The 15,168-nt window shown below is 50.8% G+C and overlaps 6 protein-coding genes across 6 annotated transcripts; 3 read left to right on the top strand and 3 right to left on the bottom strand.

Annotated features, from left to right (window-relative positions):
• Positions 1–233: 233 nt before the first annotated feature.
• BDV14DRAFT_190290 (glutamine-dependent NAD(+) synthetase) lies at positions 234–3,036 on the top strand (the record flags this gene model as incomplete). Its single annotated transcript, XM_073771318.1, has 11 exons — positions 234–262; positions 313–431; positions 484–634; positions 693–751; positions 814–1,003; positions 1,052–1,169; positions 1,218–1,795; positions 1,847–2,188; positions 2,318–2,360; positions 2,425–2,842; positions 2,927–3,036. The coding sequence occupies 11 exons, from the start codon at positions 234–236 to the stop codon at positions 3,034–3,036; spliced, it is 2,157 nt and encodes a 718-aa protein (XP_073627379.1).
• BDV14DRAFT_174977 (uncharacterized protein) lies at positions 2,852–4,996 on the bottom strand. Its single transcript, XM_073768986.1, has one exon. It carries the CDS (start codon positions 4,888–4,890, stop codon positions 3,409–3,411), a length of 1,482 nt encoding a protein of 493 aa, XP_073627378.1. The 5' UTR covers positions 4,891–4,996; the 3' UTR covers positions 2,852–3,408.
• Positions 4,997–5,017: 21 nt separating this feature from the next.
• On the bottom strand, positions 5,018–8,099 carry BDV14DRAFT_174974 (TFIIH/NER complex ATPase/helicase subunit SSL2). Its single transcript, XM_073768985.1, has 3 exons — positions 7,741–8,099; positions 7,578–7,694; positions 5,018–7,530 (listed from the first exon to the last, which is right to left on the bottom strand). The coding sequence occupies exons 1-3, from the start codon at positions 7,769–7,771 to the stop codon at positions 5,213–5,215; spliced, it is 2,466 nt and encodes an 821-aa protein (XP_073627377.1). The 5' UTR covers positions 7,772–8,099; the 3' UTR covers positions 5,018–5,212.
• Positions 8,100–8,172: 73 nt separating this feature from the next.
• BDV14DRAFT_174973 (uncharacterized protein) lies at positions 8,173–9,124 on the top strand. The gene is made up of 4 exons (XM_073768984.1): positions 8,173–8,233; positions 8,306–8,319; positions 8,425–8,450; positions 8,533–9,124. The coding sequence occupies exons 1-4, from the start codon at positions 8,225–8,227 to the stop codon at positions 8,895–8,897; spliced, it is 414 nt and encodes a 137-aa protein (XP_073627376.1). The 5' UTR covers positions 8,173–8,224; the 3' UTR covers positions 8,898–9,124.
• Positions 9,125–10,057, bottom strand: BDV14DRAFT_174969 (uncharacterized protein). Its single transcript, XM_073768983.1, has 2 exons — positions 9,668–10,057; positions 9,125–9,608 (listed from the first exon to the last, which is right to left on the bottom strand). The coding sequence occupies exons 1-2, from the start codon at positions 9,871–9,873 to the stop codon at positions 9,575–9,577; spliced, it is 240 nt and encodes a 79-aa protein (XP_073627375.1). The 5' UTR covers positions 9,874–10,057; the 3' UTR covers positions 9,125–9,574.
• Positions 10,058–12,821: 2,764 nt separating this feature from the next.
• BDV14DRAFT_200936 (amino acid/polyamine transporter I) lies at positions 12,822–15,067 on the top strand (the record flags this gene model as incomplete). The annotated part of the gene is made up of 8 exons (XM_073773622.1): positions 12,822–13,049; positions 13,173–13,295; positions 13,365–13,474; positions 13,551–13,672; positions 13,721–13,954; positions 14,022–14,202; positions 14,286–14,475; positions 14,549–15,067. The coding sequence occupies 8 exons, from the start codon at positions 12,822–12,824 to the stop codon at positions 15,065–15,067; spliced, it is 1,707 nt and encodes a 568-aa protein (XP_073627374.1).
• Between the last annotated feature and the right edge of the window lie 101 nt (positions 15,068–15,168).

Here is a 15,168-nt window from a genome sequence, read left to right as displayed (position 1 = left end):
GCCGAGGCATGGCGGAAGAACAGAGATCATACGGTAATACCGAGACCATGGAGGGGTAGATGCACGCAAACCCCACACACGTGACCTGCGTCATGCCGGGATTCGGAGATCACGCACCAGCTATCTCCAATTGATCCTCGTTGCTGCTTGAATCGGCTTCATTGGCGGGTTCCTGAGGCTTTTCTTCTTGATTTATCCATTGGATCAGCTGTTACTCAGTATACTGATTCAACATGGGTCGTCTCGTCACCCTCGCAACATGGTACGCATTGTCTTTTTCGTCCCGCCCATAGCTAAGCTAACATGTACCAGCTCCCTCAACCAGTGGGCTCTCGACTGGGAGGGTAACGCCGAGCGTATCATCGAGAGTATTCGTCAAGCGAAAGCAGCCGGAGCTACCCTTCGCGTCGGCCCCGAGCTTGAAATCACCGGTAGTTGACTCCGCGGCCTCCGATCAAGGTAGTTTGTACTAATGTCCCGCAGGATATGGCGTTCTCGACGGCTTCATGGAGGGCGATACATTCCTGCACTCGTGGGAAATGCTAGCCCGTATCATCGACCACCCGGATTGCCAGGATATTGTCGTTGACGTGGGTATGCCGGTTCGGCACAGGAATGTGCGGTACAACTGTCGGTTCGTCGAACTCAACCCCTGGCTGATGGAGAAGATGGGGGAATGCTGACGGCCATAGGGTTATCTTCTATAACAGGGAGATCATCTTGATTCGGCCTAAGATGTGGCTTGCTAATGGTATGTCAATCCCGTTCAACCCTGCAGGAGTACACAACGATGACCAACAATTTCCATCATAGATGGCAACTACCGAGAGATGCGACACTTCACCCCGTGGCAGCGCCCCCAAGAAGTCGAGGACTACTACCTGGAGTCGATTGTTGGCAAGATAACCGGACAATACAAGGTTCCCTTTGGTGATGCGGTCATCAGCACGAGAGATACATGCTTGGGGTTGGAAACTTGCGAGGAGTTGTTCACGCCAAACGGGTACGTATCTCGGGTCTGATGAGGGATAAATGCTGACTTGATACCAAGCCCTCATATTCCGTACGGTCTCGCCGGGGTTGAGATTATCTCGAACTCATCTGGCAGCCACCACGAGCTCAAGAAGCTCGATACACGCATTAACCTAATTACGCAAGCTACAAACCTGGTAAGTCGGTTGTACATTGTAGTTGGGCTACTTACTAATTATTTTTAGAGCGGTGGTATTTACCTCTACGCGAACCAGCAAGGCTGCGATGGTGATAGACTTTACTACGATGGATGCGCCATGATCGTCATCAACGGCAACATTGTCGCCCAAGGATCGCAATTCTCTCTGAACGATGTGGAAGTAGTTACAGCAACAGTTGACATCGAAGAAGTGCGAACATACCGCAGCACAGCCAGCAGAAACATGCAGGCTAGCAGACAGTCACCATTTATCCGTCTTGACCTGGACATGAGACTATCCCGCTCAGACGAAGACGCCGACCCCGGTCTTGCACCATCCGAGACCCTCCAGCCACGTTACCACGCCCCGGAGGAAGAAGTTGCCCTTGGCCCTGCTTGTTGGCTCTGGGATTATCTTCGCCGCAGTGGTGCTGCTGGATTCTTCCTCCCTCTTAGTGGTGGTATTGATAGCTGTGCTACCGCGGTCATTGTTCACTCAATGTGCCGGGAAGTTGTCAAGGCCGTCGAGGAGGGCAATGAGCAAGTTATCAAAGATGTCCGCCGTCTCTGCGCGGAACCAGCGGACTCTACCTGGGTTCCGACTACAAGTCAGGAAGTTTGCAAGTAAGCACCCAAGCATGATACAACCTGCTATACAGATGCTGACCTTCCCAGCCGCATCTTCCACACTTCCTTTATGGGCACACAAAACTCAAGCAAGGAAACAAGGGACCGTGCCAAAGAACTCTCGAACGAGATCGGCTCATACCACATCGACTTCAATTTCGACACTGTCGTGACGGCTTTGACGAACCTGTTCACTGTCATCACTAACTTCCAGCCCAAGTTCAAGGTCCATGGTGGAAGCCGGGCGGAAAACCAGGCGTTGCAGAACATTCAGGCCCGTTTGAGAATGGTCCTCTCTTACCTCTTTGCTTCGCTTCTGCCTACTGTTCGCCAGCGCCCTGGAGGTGGAGGGCTACTGGTTTTGGCTTCTTCTAATGTCGATGGTGAGTCGTACCCATACCCTAAATTCAAGCAGATCATATGCTAATGCCATATAGAATGGTATGTTTTCCGGATTTTCTCGTCCACCAATTCAACCCTACCCTCTCTGTATCCCCAACACTAACATGGCTCGTACAGTCTCCGAGGCTACCTCACTAAGTACGACGCTAGCAGCGCCGACGTACGCCCCTTCCTTCCCCTTCCCTTCTCCCCCCTCCAGCCACACACTAATTTCAATTCTTTAGCTAAACCCAATCGGCTCCATCTCAAAAGTCGACCTAAAAAAATTCATCGGCCACAGCGCCTCCTCCTTCTCCATGCCAATCCTAACACAATTCCTAAACGCCACGCCCACGGCCGAACTAGAGCCCATAACAGCAACATACGTGCAATCCGACGAGGCAGACATGGGCGTCACGTACGCCGAACTCGGCACCTTCGGGTACCTGCGTAAGGTCTCCAAGTTGGGACCCTGGAGCATGTACGAGCGACTATTGCATCTGTGGGGGAATGAGTACTCCCCTAGAGAAATCTATGAGAAGACCCGCCACTTCTTCTATAATTATGCGATTAATCGCCATAAGATGACGGTTATCACGCCGAGTTATCATGCCGAGCAGTATAGCCCTGATGATAATAGGCATGATTTGAGGCAGTTTCTTTGTGAGTACCTGATGATGATGATGATGATGATGATGATGATGATGGTGTGAAATAGGTTGGCTAACTTGTGTGTTTGTGCTGCAGACCCACCATTTACATGGGCGTATAAGAAGATGGAAGAGAGCGTTAAGTTCTGGGAGGAGAAGGGGTGGACGACGGGGAAGGCGAGTAAGAAGAGTGTTAAGGCGGATTAGAGGTTAGATCTAGATTCGCGAGAACCTTTAGTTGACGCGTGGATGGTGAGGAGGCACTAGGCTTAGTACAATGCGCGCTGCACGCGGCTACAATGTCCACCTGAGCAGAGTATCATGGAATCAACGAAAATTGAATCCATGACAAGCTACCTATTTATCCAAAGCGAGAGACAAGATCAAGCTGTAGCGCTTGGTATTGTTCCAATCTGGTAAGAACGTAGTAAAGATGATTGAAAGGACTGTCATTATAGCAAGCGAAATGATGAACAAAAGCAAGACCCAATTTCACCAACTCCCGCAGAAACGCTGAAGAAATCAAAATATAAGAGAAGAGAAGAGTGCTCAGGAACTGGAGCCAGTGCTAACGATGATTCAGTCCTTCCAGAACCATCCGCTCTTCCTGTCATCACCTGCAGAGCCATCTCGTTGAGGATAAAAGACCTCAGTTTGAGAATCTGTCTCCTCGCGGCCATCGGAGAACCTCCTTGTCTTGACGGTCTTCGTTTGAATCGAGCCATCAGGGAGCCGGACGCGGTTTGTGCTTGTTTGTGTGGAGACGACGTAGGTCTCAGGGGACTTGTCGTTCTGTGTTGCTGCCTCTGCAGGCGGAAGGGCTTCAGCTGACTTCGCATCTGGAACAGATTGCCTGTTACCGCCAGATACGAGTTCTAACCAGGTCTCCGTGTCGTCGGAGTGTTCTTTGAGAGGTAGATCGCCGCTTCGGTCCCGGCGTCGGTCTTCCAGAAGTGTTCGCAAAAGTGGGCTGCGGTTCAGATCGCTCACAATTTCGCGCTCGCGAGCATCGATGCCTGAGAGGAATTGTTCATATAAATCCATCTCCGTCACGGTCTGAGGCTCAGTGTTCGCATCGTCAGCTTCGTAAATATCGCGCTTCTCCTTCTCTATCTGTTGCTCGGGCACCGGTAAGGCGCGACTGTTTTGGTCCTTCTCAGCGCCCCGCGAACTATCAAAGATAAGGCTCGTCCATGGATGCGTATCAGAGCCCGAAGCGAACTTCCATTGACAGCCCAAGCTGCCCCGTTGAGCTAATCCCTGCAACCAGTCCTTTCCACTCTCCGGTCTTGTCACTGTTCCTGGTTCCCGATCAAGCATGGGCTTTCCCTTTTCCAACCGCAGTAGATCCTCAAAGGCCTCGCGCCATTTTGGTTCGTCGGGGTCAACTTCCGCTTCGGACGATAAACTCATCGAGGACATTAAAGATGAGAAAATGCCCTGTTCACGGCGGGAGCGGTACCGCGCGGCGCGCTCAAGGTGTAGAGGCGAGTAGGGGCTGAACATGAGGTAGTTAACTGGCCAAATAGGCGACTGCGAGCTTGTCATAGTTGAAAGCAGAGGGTTCTGGTAGGGATAGGATAGCATCGAGGAAACACTATTGCCGAGCCAAAAGCGGTCGAAAAACGAATCGAAGAACATGTCGAAGTCTGAGGAAAAATCCGAGTCTGGCCAAGAAGATCTTTGGTTTGAAGAAGAAGGTGGATTATTGCTGCTGCTGTTGTTCTTGATGTTACTGTTGTTATTGTTGTTGCTGTTGTCCCGCGTCGAGTTCTGATCCCCGGCTTTATTTTCCCCATCACCGGTATAGTCCTCCCGCTGACGTCGTTGATTTTGGGCTTGGGCATCCCTGTAGCTCTGCTCGTCGAATATAGACCATCGTTCGTGATTCGGTTGACCTATGGATGACGGCACGCCGATGATAGCTTGCAGCATTGAGGAGAACTGCTCATCTGCGAAGCGACGAAAGGCAACGAAGGGATTCTCGTCGTCGGGCCATTGGCGAGAGCTTTCAGGCGAGGAAGGAGGATGCTGTTTCTTGGGGTCTTCCTCGCCTGTCATGGTGGCTGATTTGTAATATTCTGTTGGGTAGCAGGTTGAGCTTATGAGATGAATTGTTTGAGGTGATGAAGAGCTGAATGAGAGAAGTTTGGATGAGCTTCGAATGTTCTTGAATGTTTGAATCTTGAAGCTTGTTGGGAATCGCCCCACTCACTCCTATCACCACGTGATGCGATGGGGTACTGGAGTGGGTCACCTGACAGGGCTGATTGACACTACTGACACTAGGAACAAGTCTACCAAGTACAGCGAGTAGAGATTTGAGAGTGAGAATTGTAAATTGTGTATATATGATGCTGACAGTCTATCTTAGATTAGGCAATCACCGATTATTAAACTCTGCCATCTCCTTCTTTCTCTTCTGGCGATCTCGCTCCATCTTCCTAAATAGTGGATGATGCGCCTTGTCCTTGAGCTGCTTGTTCCTGCTCTTATTGTACTCAATATACGCCATGTCTTCACCACCGGCGAGACCACTCAGTGTAGCAGCACTCCGCTTGACGCCTCCCTTTGCGCGTGCTCTCTGTCCACCGGACCGTTCAGAGAACAGGTCGTCCGTGACAGCTTCAACGTCCGCCGAGGTCTCGTTCTGCAACATGACTTCTTGCAAAAGTTCACGGCGCTCCGAGGGTGTAGCGTATGCAAGACCACTCAGGTTCTCTATACCCTGTAGATGGGTAATGACCTTGAAAGCATAACCCTGGTCGACAAGGAAAGCTTGTCGCTTGGAAGAGTAGAACATCTCATCTGTATCTTTCGAGACGAGCGAGTAGAAGAATGCGTTGAAACCTTCGTCGTTACGGCGCTTGGCTCGCAGAATACGACCGAGGCGTTGGGCCTCTTGACGACGGGAACCGTAGTGAGAGGAGATCTGGATGAGACAGGTAGCTTCGGGAAGATCGAGAGACGTATCACCGATTTTGGAGAGGAAGATGGTGTTGACTTGTTCGTTGTGCTGGAAGTTCTCAAGAATGCGCATGCGCTCATTCTGAGGTGTTCCACCGTAGATATACGCCTTGTTCAGCTTGAGGGCGTATCGCTCGAGAGCGTAGACATTGTCAGAGAAAACAATGACTTTGTCGCCTCGTTTCTCATGGTAGTCGATCAGGAACTGGCAGGCTTGGAACTTGCGGGGGTTCATGATGTACAAAAGCGCGGCCTTTCTCGACTTCTCGCGCATGTACTCGGTATAGAATTCTGTGGTCATTGGACACCAGACTTCGGCGCATTGCACCTTGGCAATATGGCCTTGCTCGGCAAGTTCCATCCAGTTGGCTTCATACAGTTTGGGGCCGATGAGGAAGTTCAGATCCTTAATCTTGTCATCCTCACGCAGAAGCGTCGCAGTCAAGCCGAGCTTGCTCTGAGTTGCAATGGCAGAGGTGACCTTTCGGAACATGGACGCAGGCACGACGTGGACTTCGTCGAGAATCATAAGACCCCATTCTCGTGATTGAATCCAATCCATCATCTTCTGTGCATCGTGAGATCGCGCTCTCGTTTGGGACACCATCGAGTATGTCGAGACAATGATACCGGTTGATCGGCGAAACTTTTCCTTGTTGTCGGATGTGAAGACAGCGATATCGCCAGGGTCGATGTTTGACCATCGCAGAAATTCATTTCTCCATTGCACGACAGACATGGAACTGGTGCAGAGGATGATTGTTCCCTTCTTGATTGTGCAGGCGGCAGTAATGCCAACCAGTGTCTTTCCTGCACCACAAGGCAAGACAATGATACCACTCTTTGCACGACCGTTACCAAACATCTTACTGAGACTCTTCTCTTGGTAACTTCGAATTCTGGCGTTTGGTTTCAAGTCAATATCAAGGGTAGGGTTGATTTCATCATTCCTGAAATCATACTCCTCCAGAGCAGGACATCCCATTGCCTGACATCGCGCCTTGACAGGTTCAACTGCCTCATTTGGAATCTCGAAACTGTGCACCTGAGCCTGCTCTTCATCATCGTCATCGTCGCGAATAGCGAGAAGAATGTCGTCTTCTTGCGTACGGTTCCCGGTCCCGTTCTCCACAGGTTTTTGCTCCGACGTCTCCTTGACGCCCGCAGCATCCTTGGTTCCCGGAATAACAAGACCACCCATTTTCGGCGCCGCTTGCTGAATGATACCCTCCGACCCTTGTACGCGCTGCGGTCCAATAACCTCATCCTGAAGCAGCATCTGCAACATGGAAGGATCGGTACTTTCCACGAAAAACCGGTTATGTTTCAACACCACCTTAATCTTTCCATACGATTTTGTAAAGTCCACGATAAACGACTTGATCGATTCCGGAAGCGGCGTCTTCGTCAACCTGTCCAAAAAGTTGATGATATCCTGCGGCAACAACCCAACCGACACAGCCGCATACAAACTATTCCCCGTCAATCGGTACTCGTGTAGATGCGTCGGTCGCGAAAGCGGTTCCGCGATGGTCGTAAGGAAATCCTGCGCCTGCGGCGCAAGCGGCGAGAAACTCTCCAGCGTAATCGTCCCCTTCAACGGATCGATCCAAAGCGGTCGGTTCGCGTGGTCCGGTTTCAGCGGGAGGGAGGAGAAGTCCTTGTATCCGAAGTTCGGGTCCTGCTTCTGCGACTTTTTGCTGAACGATTCGAGCGAGAACTTGTCGACCATGTCTATCAAATCAGCATACAACCCGCAGATTACAAATAGTCGTGCGTACCCTTTATCTTCTCCTCTTTTGCATCCTGCTCGTAGTCGGAGTAATCATCGTCGCTGTCTATCTCTGGCATGTCAGGGACGGGGGTGGGACGTTTCGACGCTCGACTGGACCGACCACCTATCCGAGTCAGCCTTCGTCTGTCCTGGCTCGGTGGGAGCCATACTGTCGGTTGCCTTGCGCTTTGCGGGAGGCATTATGTATGTGATGCAAAGTGATGTAGGGAAGTCTATCGTCTATCGGGATCGTGTTGAGCCAGGCTCGGCTTGCGGGCTTCCAGCGCCCAGGGAGCTCAAGCACAAGCGTTCATTCCTTTATAGGCGGTGAAAATGCCTTTGCCGTGAATTTCAAAACTGTCGATATGGAATGTAGGACGACGCAACTCGTCAAAAGCGAGACTCAAGTGAGAATCAAGAGAGGCGAACTCATCCGAACTCAAGAAGATCAAGGCAACGATCCAGAGCATTGAGGCTCCGACATGTGACCCGCTGTCGCACTAAACCCGTTTAGGAGTCACTATCCTCAGCTCGGCCTAGCTACCTCACCACGGCTCGGCGGGCTCGCAGTTGACGTAGTTTATTTTCAGTTTAACCTTCACCTCTGTCCCAACAGCTGTCTTACTCCTCAGTCTCGACAGAAAATAGCTCAAAATGAATACTGTAAGTTCCTGATCCCACAGCCAACCCATTAAAAACACTTTTCTGACCATTGCCCCCTTCATAACCGCCTAGATCCGATCTACCTGGTGAGTTCAGCTTAATCCCGACTTTCGGCCGGAAGAGATAGAGCGCCTTTCGAGCTACACAACGACAAATTTTGAGCCTACAACTTACACAATGATTTGATACAGGATTGGTTGGGGTACGCTCTGCGTCGGTACGTCCATCCTCCCCAATAACCCCCTCAATACTCCCTCTACATAACCCCCTTACTAACAAGCCCTCTTCTCAAACCCCAGCCGGCGGCGGCGCCTATTACTTCGCCAAAAAATCCATAAACGCCGACCGCGCCTCGCGCTACGAAGCCGAAATAAAAAAGAAGGCCCAAATGGCCGCCATGGAAGCCGAACATAAGCGCCAACCCGCCTCCCCCGCCGTGCCGAACAAGCCGATCTCCGCGCCGATGGACGACCCTGCGTTCCAGCGCGCCAGCAACGCGCGCTTCCACAATGCTGCTGATGATGTTGCGTCGCCTTCTGCGGAGGCGAGCCATGATCCGGCGCCTACCAGGCATGAGCCCGAGACTGAGAAGGAGAGGGAGTTAGAGAAGGGGAAGTATGAGGCTGCGAGGCCGTTTAGGCCACCGCCGGGGAATCGGTTGTAGGTTGGGGTTTATTGGGGTGGTTTATATGTGTGAGGGGTTGTGGGGGAAGATAGATGGATAAGGCTTGAATAAGGTTGTCTGGAGACTTTGGGTTGGATCCTGGGGTGGTGGTGGGACTGTACTATAGTTGGCTGTGATGAGATCCTTCAACTTGCTGCGTGCCTGTCTAGAAACTCCTACGGAATTATAAATTCTAGAAGTTGACGTTGATGTCTAAATGACTTTAACGTTTCGTTAACTTATTTCATTTGCAGTAAGTTATGTCGCAAGCTGAACCCTACGAATCCACATGAATCCTTAGGCTTAGGTATGCATTTTATCGCCTTGATTCATCAACAGAGGCGACGTGCTATAACAAAGGAAAAGAGTAGACAGAAATGCCGCCATGACCTCACGTATGGTCAGATAGAATCAAACAACGCCAACTCCGGTGCAGATGTAGATGCATCTCGTCCAAATATCAAATCAAATCAATGGTGTATCCATATGCCGCCAAACGCCGTTAGGTAAATCTGCAAGTGAATCATGTAGAGTTTGTTGTCTATCGGCCGTTATGTTCTGAGTTTGTCGTAGGTAGGGTTCGAGTACCAGGACCGGTCTCAGTACTAGTACCTAGTACCCCATGACGCCCAGATCAACAAGCCCAACTCAGTAGGTAGGTAGTAGGTATCCCGGTCTTAACGAGCGTGGAAGCACAAAGGCGGATGAGGCCTACAGCAGTAGTTATTAGCATTATTCCTCACCCCCAAGGTAAACAAGGAAGAACTCACTTAGCATGGTTCGGATACCCCTGGTTCCGCTCCCTCGAACTCTCCAGCGCAGGCGGGACGAATGGCAAGACTACAGCGGAGGTAAGGCACCATGTTGTAACGAGGCGCGAGGTGCGCGTGCTTGTTTGGGTGTGTTGCGCTGAGAAGTGTCGGATTGCTGAGAAGTGACGGGTTGCGGGGCGGGTTAGGTGCGTCATTGGGGACATTTTTGTTGGTGATGGTGCTAGGTGAGGTAGTGTAGATACTTGGGGTTCAAGTACAGAATATGTATGGTGGAGTTGTGGTACGAGGTGGATGGTGTGCTCGAAGTTGTATGGAAGGTAGTTTGGTAGCTTCGAGCTTGGTGAGTCGGCTGGTTGGTTGTTGGTGCACAGGGGTCAGGAAAAAGGAATATTAAATAAGGCTGTGAGAGCGAGGGTCTGGGAGGTTATATACCGCATGGCGTGTTGTATACCTACCGCTAGAGCCGACAGTAACCTGCAGGCTGTGGGGGTTGCGGGGCCTCTCCACTTGAGCTCTTTTGCTTTCATGGATTGCTCTGTCTTTATTGTGTATTTCTCCATTAATGTATCCTTATTTCATATAATTACTATGATACCTCTACATACATTGATTGTAATTAGTTCTACAGTAACTATACACTCTATAGCATGTACTGTGTACAGACTGAAGCGAAGTAACGCGTGTCAGGAATCCTCACGCCATCAGCGATCTGTAGAGCCGGCCGAAGCTGCGGGGCGATCACGCTCCAGGAACCACTCCAGGCCACTTTACTATGGCATTATCCCTGCGCAGAATGGCGAATTCACGCTGAGAAATCACGGTTTTCTCACAAAAATGGTCTCAAAATTGGGCGCAAATGACGCGATGGCTGGAATCCCGCACAGACATAGAAGGGTCTTCCTGGAAGTTCAGTTCACAGTGTAATTCCCACAGCTGAAGATCAGGCGGAGCTCCTCCAGCAGCGGCAAAAGGAGGTTCCGCTGCAGAGATCATGCCACCCCACTCAACAGCCAATTGACGCCTGACATCATCACCAGAACGCAATCAACATGCCACGGGGTCGTTCTTCCCGGCTGTAGAAAGCTCCGGCCATGCGTTGGTGAACTGATCTGGGGATGTCGATCGATCTATGGAGTCGAGACCGCGCGTTGACAGTATGCAATTCAGTCTCGCCACGGGTTCAAGTCTCGAGTCCGAGTCGCAGTCACAAATCTGCCTCGAGGCTGCTCACCAAAAACTAGTTTAGCCTCAATTTGACTCACATATAGTAGACCAAAGTTCAGGGGCCGGATCCAACGGACGAATAGTTGTCTCGTCCATTGTCAGCTCGGCCGGGGTATGGCAGGCCATCTTATCGCCGCTGATGTCGGCGATAACAATGTAGCTACCGCTGACTCTTTCGGCAATCGGTCTTATGCGATCGGCAGTTGTCAAGGCTGAGCACTGACTCGCGCAAAGGTTCCTACATGTCTTTGGGTCCCTAGTATCGGGAACTGCTTCCCGTGAATAGTGGAGGACACCGTGAGTCCGCAAAGAGCAGTATCATTCTTGAAGACTAGTGCTCGAGACGAGATCGGTAGTTGGAGTGTGTCGTCTGGTGGCCATCGCTGTCGTTGCAAGAACCGCCCCTGCTGAGCGTACCTTCCTCTGCATCTGGACATGCTTATCGTTTCGATGGCTGCTCCAGGTCTGTGATATATATCTCTATGGAGTGACGATGCAATAGAGCCAGCTAACGACTTACCCAGTGCTTCGATTTGCTGTGTTTCATGGGAGGCTTTTCCTGATATTTGGGAACCAGCGGCAGTCAACTTGACAATTCATCGGAGCTAGGGATGAACACTGCGAGCTGAAACTTTTACCTTCCTTGGTCATGCCTCTTTTGACTCCCATTAGCAGAGAATTCCAATGAATTAAGGTTCTCTCTCGACTGACCTCATCCAATTGCAAAGTTCGGACACATGAACCGATCCACCAGGATCGGCCCGCCTTCATGTAGAAGGCTACAGAATGTGCTGTTCTTCGCTGCTCCTGCAAGCCATCATCTAAGGATCTACAATGGACGTCCCTCAATGATCGGTTGGATGTGCCGTGTGACTCTCTTCTTGACCACGAACAACCCCACCACCGTCACGCGCCTTCTATTGTCTTCTAGCTTCGAGATATACTATGTCGGTGGATGTTAATGGATGCCAGTATAGTTTGTCCTGGCTCAGCCGCTGCGGTTTCCTTCACGGCACATTGGGCTTTATACTTCTTCTCTGCGAAGTAAATTCATTCTTGGATACTTTACCACTAACCGAACAGATCCCCCCTACGAAGTAGCTGGAAGGTTTATTTCTTGCATCCGGGCGAGTGCGGTGCTCTCGGCAATCAAGACAGTTGCACAGAATTCTTGCTTTTGGGAGAGGTGTCATCTCATTTGATATTGGTCCAGCTCCGTGCGACATAGAGCGTAGGCGGCGTCGATATCGGGTCCCAATGTTGGCGTTTTATGCGCAGCCCCTCCTTCATCTCAATAACGAGATGTCTTCTTCAGCCGGCGTGGTGGCGGGCGGCACTTCTCACGATTGCGAACATGACTGGAATTACAACAGCAGATGAATGATATGTGACCTCATGCATGGCTCTACAAGCAACATCTATTATCGCAGACATTCACTCTTCCAGGTCTCCGAGATACCTAGAGCAGATTGAGTTTATTACGCTTTGGGGTATCATGCGCAGCCTGGCCAAGAGTGAAACACGGATTTGCATGCCTTGCATATTTGAATCGAGCTGTAGAAAAAAGTTATCAAGTCGGGTGAAGAAAGTTCGCGCAATTGCGACACGGCAGTCAGGCCCAGCGAATCTTTCAGTTTCGGGATATGGAGAACCCTAACTCTCGTTCCAACTCTCGCCGATATAACTGCTTCGGTCTCATCAGAACAGACTTTACAAAAGCCAGGGAAACAGCCTCTCATATCGCAACGTAAGGTCCCTTTAGCACGAAACCTTGCACCGGTTTCACAACGCTCTCCTTGCTTTTATTCTCCGCTTCCAAGAATGTAAGCAACCGCGGTAGACATATAAGGCCGTAGTTGTCTATTCAGAAGTTCGCTCAGCGAAAATAGAACCCCATTGGTACTTGGTCCTACACGAGTTAGATATAATGGATTCGAAGTCTCCAGAGATCGAGAAGCGAGTCAGCCAGGACGTCTCACCGGGCATTGGCCTCCCGTCATCCTCGGCAGAGGCAGAGACAGAAGCGACCACCACAACCGCCGACGACACCATGCTCGCTGCAATGGGACACACGCCTGAGCTGCGAAGACAATTCAGCTGGCTGTCGTCGTTGGGGCTCGGGTTTTCCATTACAAACTCGTGGGTTGGATACTTGGTGAGTTACCTGGCAGTATTTGACCTACGGAGACTCTAGGTATCTCGGGGTTTGGACTCGACTTCCCAACCACAGCCAAGTACATTGTCGCCATAAAGCCAACTAACCAACTACTCTTATTAGAGCAACTTCGGTCAGAACATGATATATGGCGGGCCGCGGCTCGTGATAGTCGGGCTTGTCCTTGCGTTCATCGCGCAGTCGATTATCACGTTAGGGCTTGCGGAGATAGGCTCTGCGTTTCCGGTTAGTCGCCCGTCTATTGCTACCTACTGACCTATTTCAATTTGCACTCTACTGACAAAGAAAACATAGTCATCGGGAGGCCAATACCACTTCTGCTTCCTCCTTGCCCCGTCAAAGACGAGGCGGTTCGCGGCTTATATTATCGGGTGGATGTCTGTTGTTGCGTGGTGGATTGTTACGTAGGCTTTCTTTTCCTCCAATCCCACAATGAAAGTCGTATTCATTTTAAGAGCTGGAGGCTAATGATATCTCCAGATCGTCAGGAATATCTCTCTGCGCAACAACCCTCGCCGGGATCCTCAACTTCTCGAACCCAGATTTCACAGCGACGCAATGGCAGATTTACCTCTTTTTTGTGGCGACGGCTGTTGTTACGAGTACACTGGCCCTTGATAAATAATGAACAAGAAGCTAACTCAGCACAGTAATACCTATGTTCATCGCCTCCAAAAGAATCTCCTTTATCTGCCAGGCTGCACTCCTCTTAACAGTCGTCGGCATGGCACTGACGCTCTTCGTACCCGTCGGCATGCACGAGCATACCCAGCCCGCGTCATTCCTGGGTAGTACGCAGGCTGGACAGACGGGGTGGGGCGTGGGAGTAAGCTGGGTGTTAGGGATTTGTAATGCGATGTATGCCTTTGGGGGGACGGATGCTGGTGAGTATCCCATCCATTGACATCTGGTCAGGCACAGGGTGCTGATAACATGGTGGTTGTGAGCTAGCCCTGCATATATCCGAAGAAATGCGGAACCCTGGTCGGCGTGTACCGCAGATTATCATCGTGACTATGCTCATGGGTCTTCTTACAACACTGCCGCTTTTCATTGCGCTGTTGTTGTTCGTACAGGATGTGGATAGGATTGTTGATGCGCCGTTGCCGAGTGTGGAGTTGATTTATCAGGCGTGAGTATTTCCATGTTATATCAAGGGCACTGTATTCGATGGTGGTAGGAGTTTATGCTAATGTCATTCGCCTCTGTGTACAGGACGGGGAGTAAGAATGTCACGCTCTTTCTAGAGATCTGGATCTTGCTTGTTTATATCTGTATATCCCCTATTCCTACGAAGCCATACCAACCCTTTGAACAACCGCTAATTATCTATTTTAAACCTGCAGCATGCATTCCCGGCCAATGGGTAACAAGCGGCCGAATAGCATGGGCATTTGCGCGAGATGTACATGCCTCCCACCAGCTTCCCCATCTACTTACCATGTTCATTCCTAGGGCTAACTCGCAAGCCTCTCTAGAACGGCGTCCCTTTCTCCTCCTACTTCAGTCACATAAGTCCCATATTACACTTCCCTGTCCGCACAACCCTAACAGCCTTCCTCTTCACCCTCCTCTACGGCCTCCTCTACCTCGCCTCAACAACAGCCTTCAACAGCATAATAACCTCCGCCGTGCTCTTCCTAAACATAACATACGCAGTCCCGCAGGGAATCCTACTCATGAACCGTCTGACATCCGCATCCAGCAAATCTCGAAATACAAAGACCGTCCTCCCCCCCTCACGCTATCTAAATCTCAGCCCTTTCGTCGGAGGACTCTGTAACCTTTTCACGGTCTTCTGGATAATTGTGCTGGGTGTATTCGTTTGTTTTCCGCCTCAGCGGCCTGTTAGCACGGGGAATGCGAATTATACGCCTGCTGTTGTGGTGGGGATTTTTGGGGTTATTGCTTGCTTTTGGGGGGTGAGTGGGAGGAGGGTATTTACTGGGCCACGGGTTGATTGGGAGGGGCTTTGGGGGGTAGGGGGTAGGGGGTAGATTTGGATTGTGATTGATACCTAGGGTTTGGGCTGGGAGGTAGTACTTACCTACGGTACGGCTCAGACGGGCTCAGGTGGACTTCAGCATTCAGGCTTTGT

Source organism: Aspergillus stella-maris, assembly GCF_047715825.1.
Source record: "Aspergillus stella-maris strain CBS 113639 unplaced genomic scaffold BDV14scaffold_33, whole genome shotgun sequence".
NCBI lineage: Eukaryota > Fungi > Ascomycota > Eurotiomycetes > Eurotiales > Aspergillaceae > Aspergillus > Aspergillus stella-maris.
The sequence above is the reverse complement of the archived record's forward strand: the minus strand, read 5'-3'. Positions and strand labels throughout refer to the sequence as shown.

What these genes read in the sequence shown, in the direction of transcription:
- BDV14DRAFT_174974 (XM_073768985.1), bottom strand. Translation starts at nt 7,771, where the DNA reads ATGCCTCCCGCAAAGCGCAAGGCAACCGACA. An exon ending in AAAGCGCAAGGCAACCGACA is followed by an intron (nt 7,695 to 7,740) that starts GTATGGCTCCCA and finishes TGACTCGGATAG; the next exon opens with GTGGTCGGTCCAGTCGAGCG. An exon ending in AAAAGAGGAGAAGATAAAGG is followed by an intron (nt 7,531 to 7,577) that starts GTACGCACGACT and finishes CTGATTTGATAG; the next exon opens with ACATGGTCGACAAGTTCTCG.
- BDV14DRAFT_174973 (XM_073768984.1), top strand. An exon ending in TTGGGGTACGCTCTGCGTCG is followed by an intron (nt 8,451 to 8,532) that starts GTACGTCCATCC and finishes CTCAAACCCCAG; the next exon opens with CCGGCGGCGGCGCCTATTAC.
- BDV14DRAFT_174969 (XM_073768983.1), bottom strand. Translation starts at nt 9,873, where the DNA reads ATGTCCCCAATGACGCACCTAACCCGCCCCGCAACCCGTCACTTCTCA. An exon ending in GGGTATCCGAACCATGCTAA is followed by an intron (nt 9,609 to 9,667) that starts GTGAGTTCTTCC and finishes CTACTGCTGTAG; the next exon opens with GCCTCATCCGCCTTTGTGCT.
- BDV14DRAFT_174977 (XM_073768986.1), bottom strand. Translation starts at nt 4,890, where the DNA reads ATGACAGGCGAGGAAGACCCCAAGAAACAGCATCCTCCTTCCTCGCCT.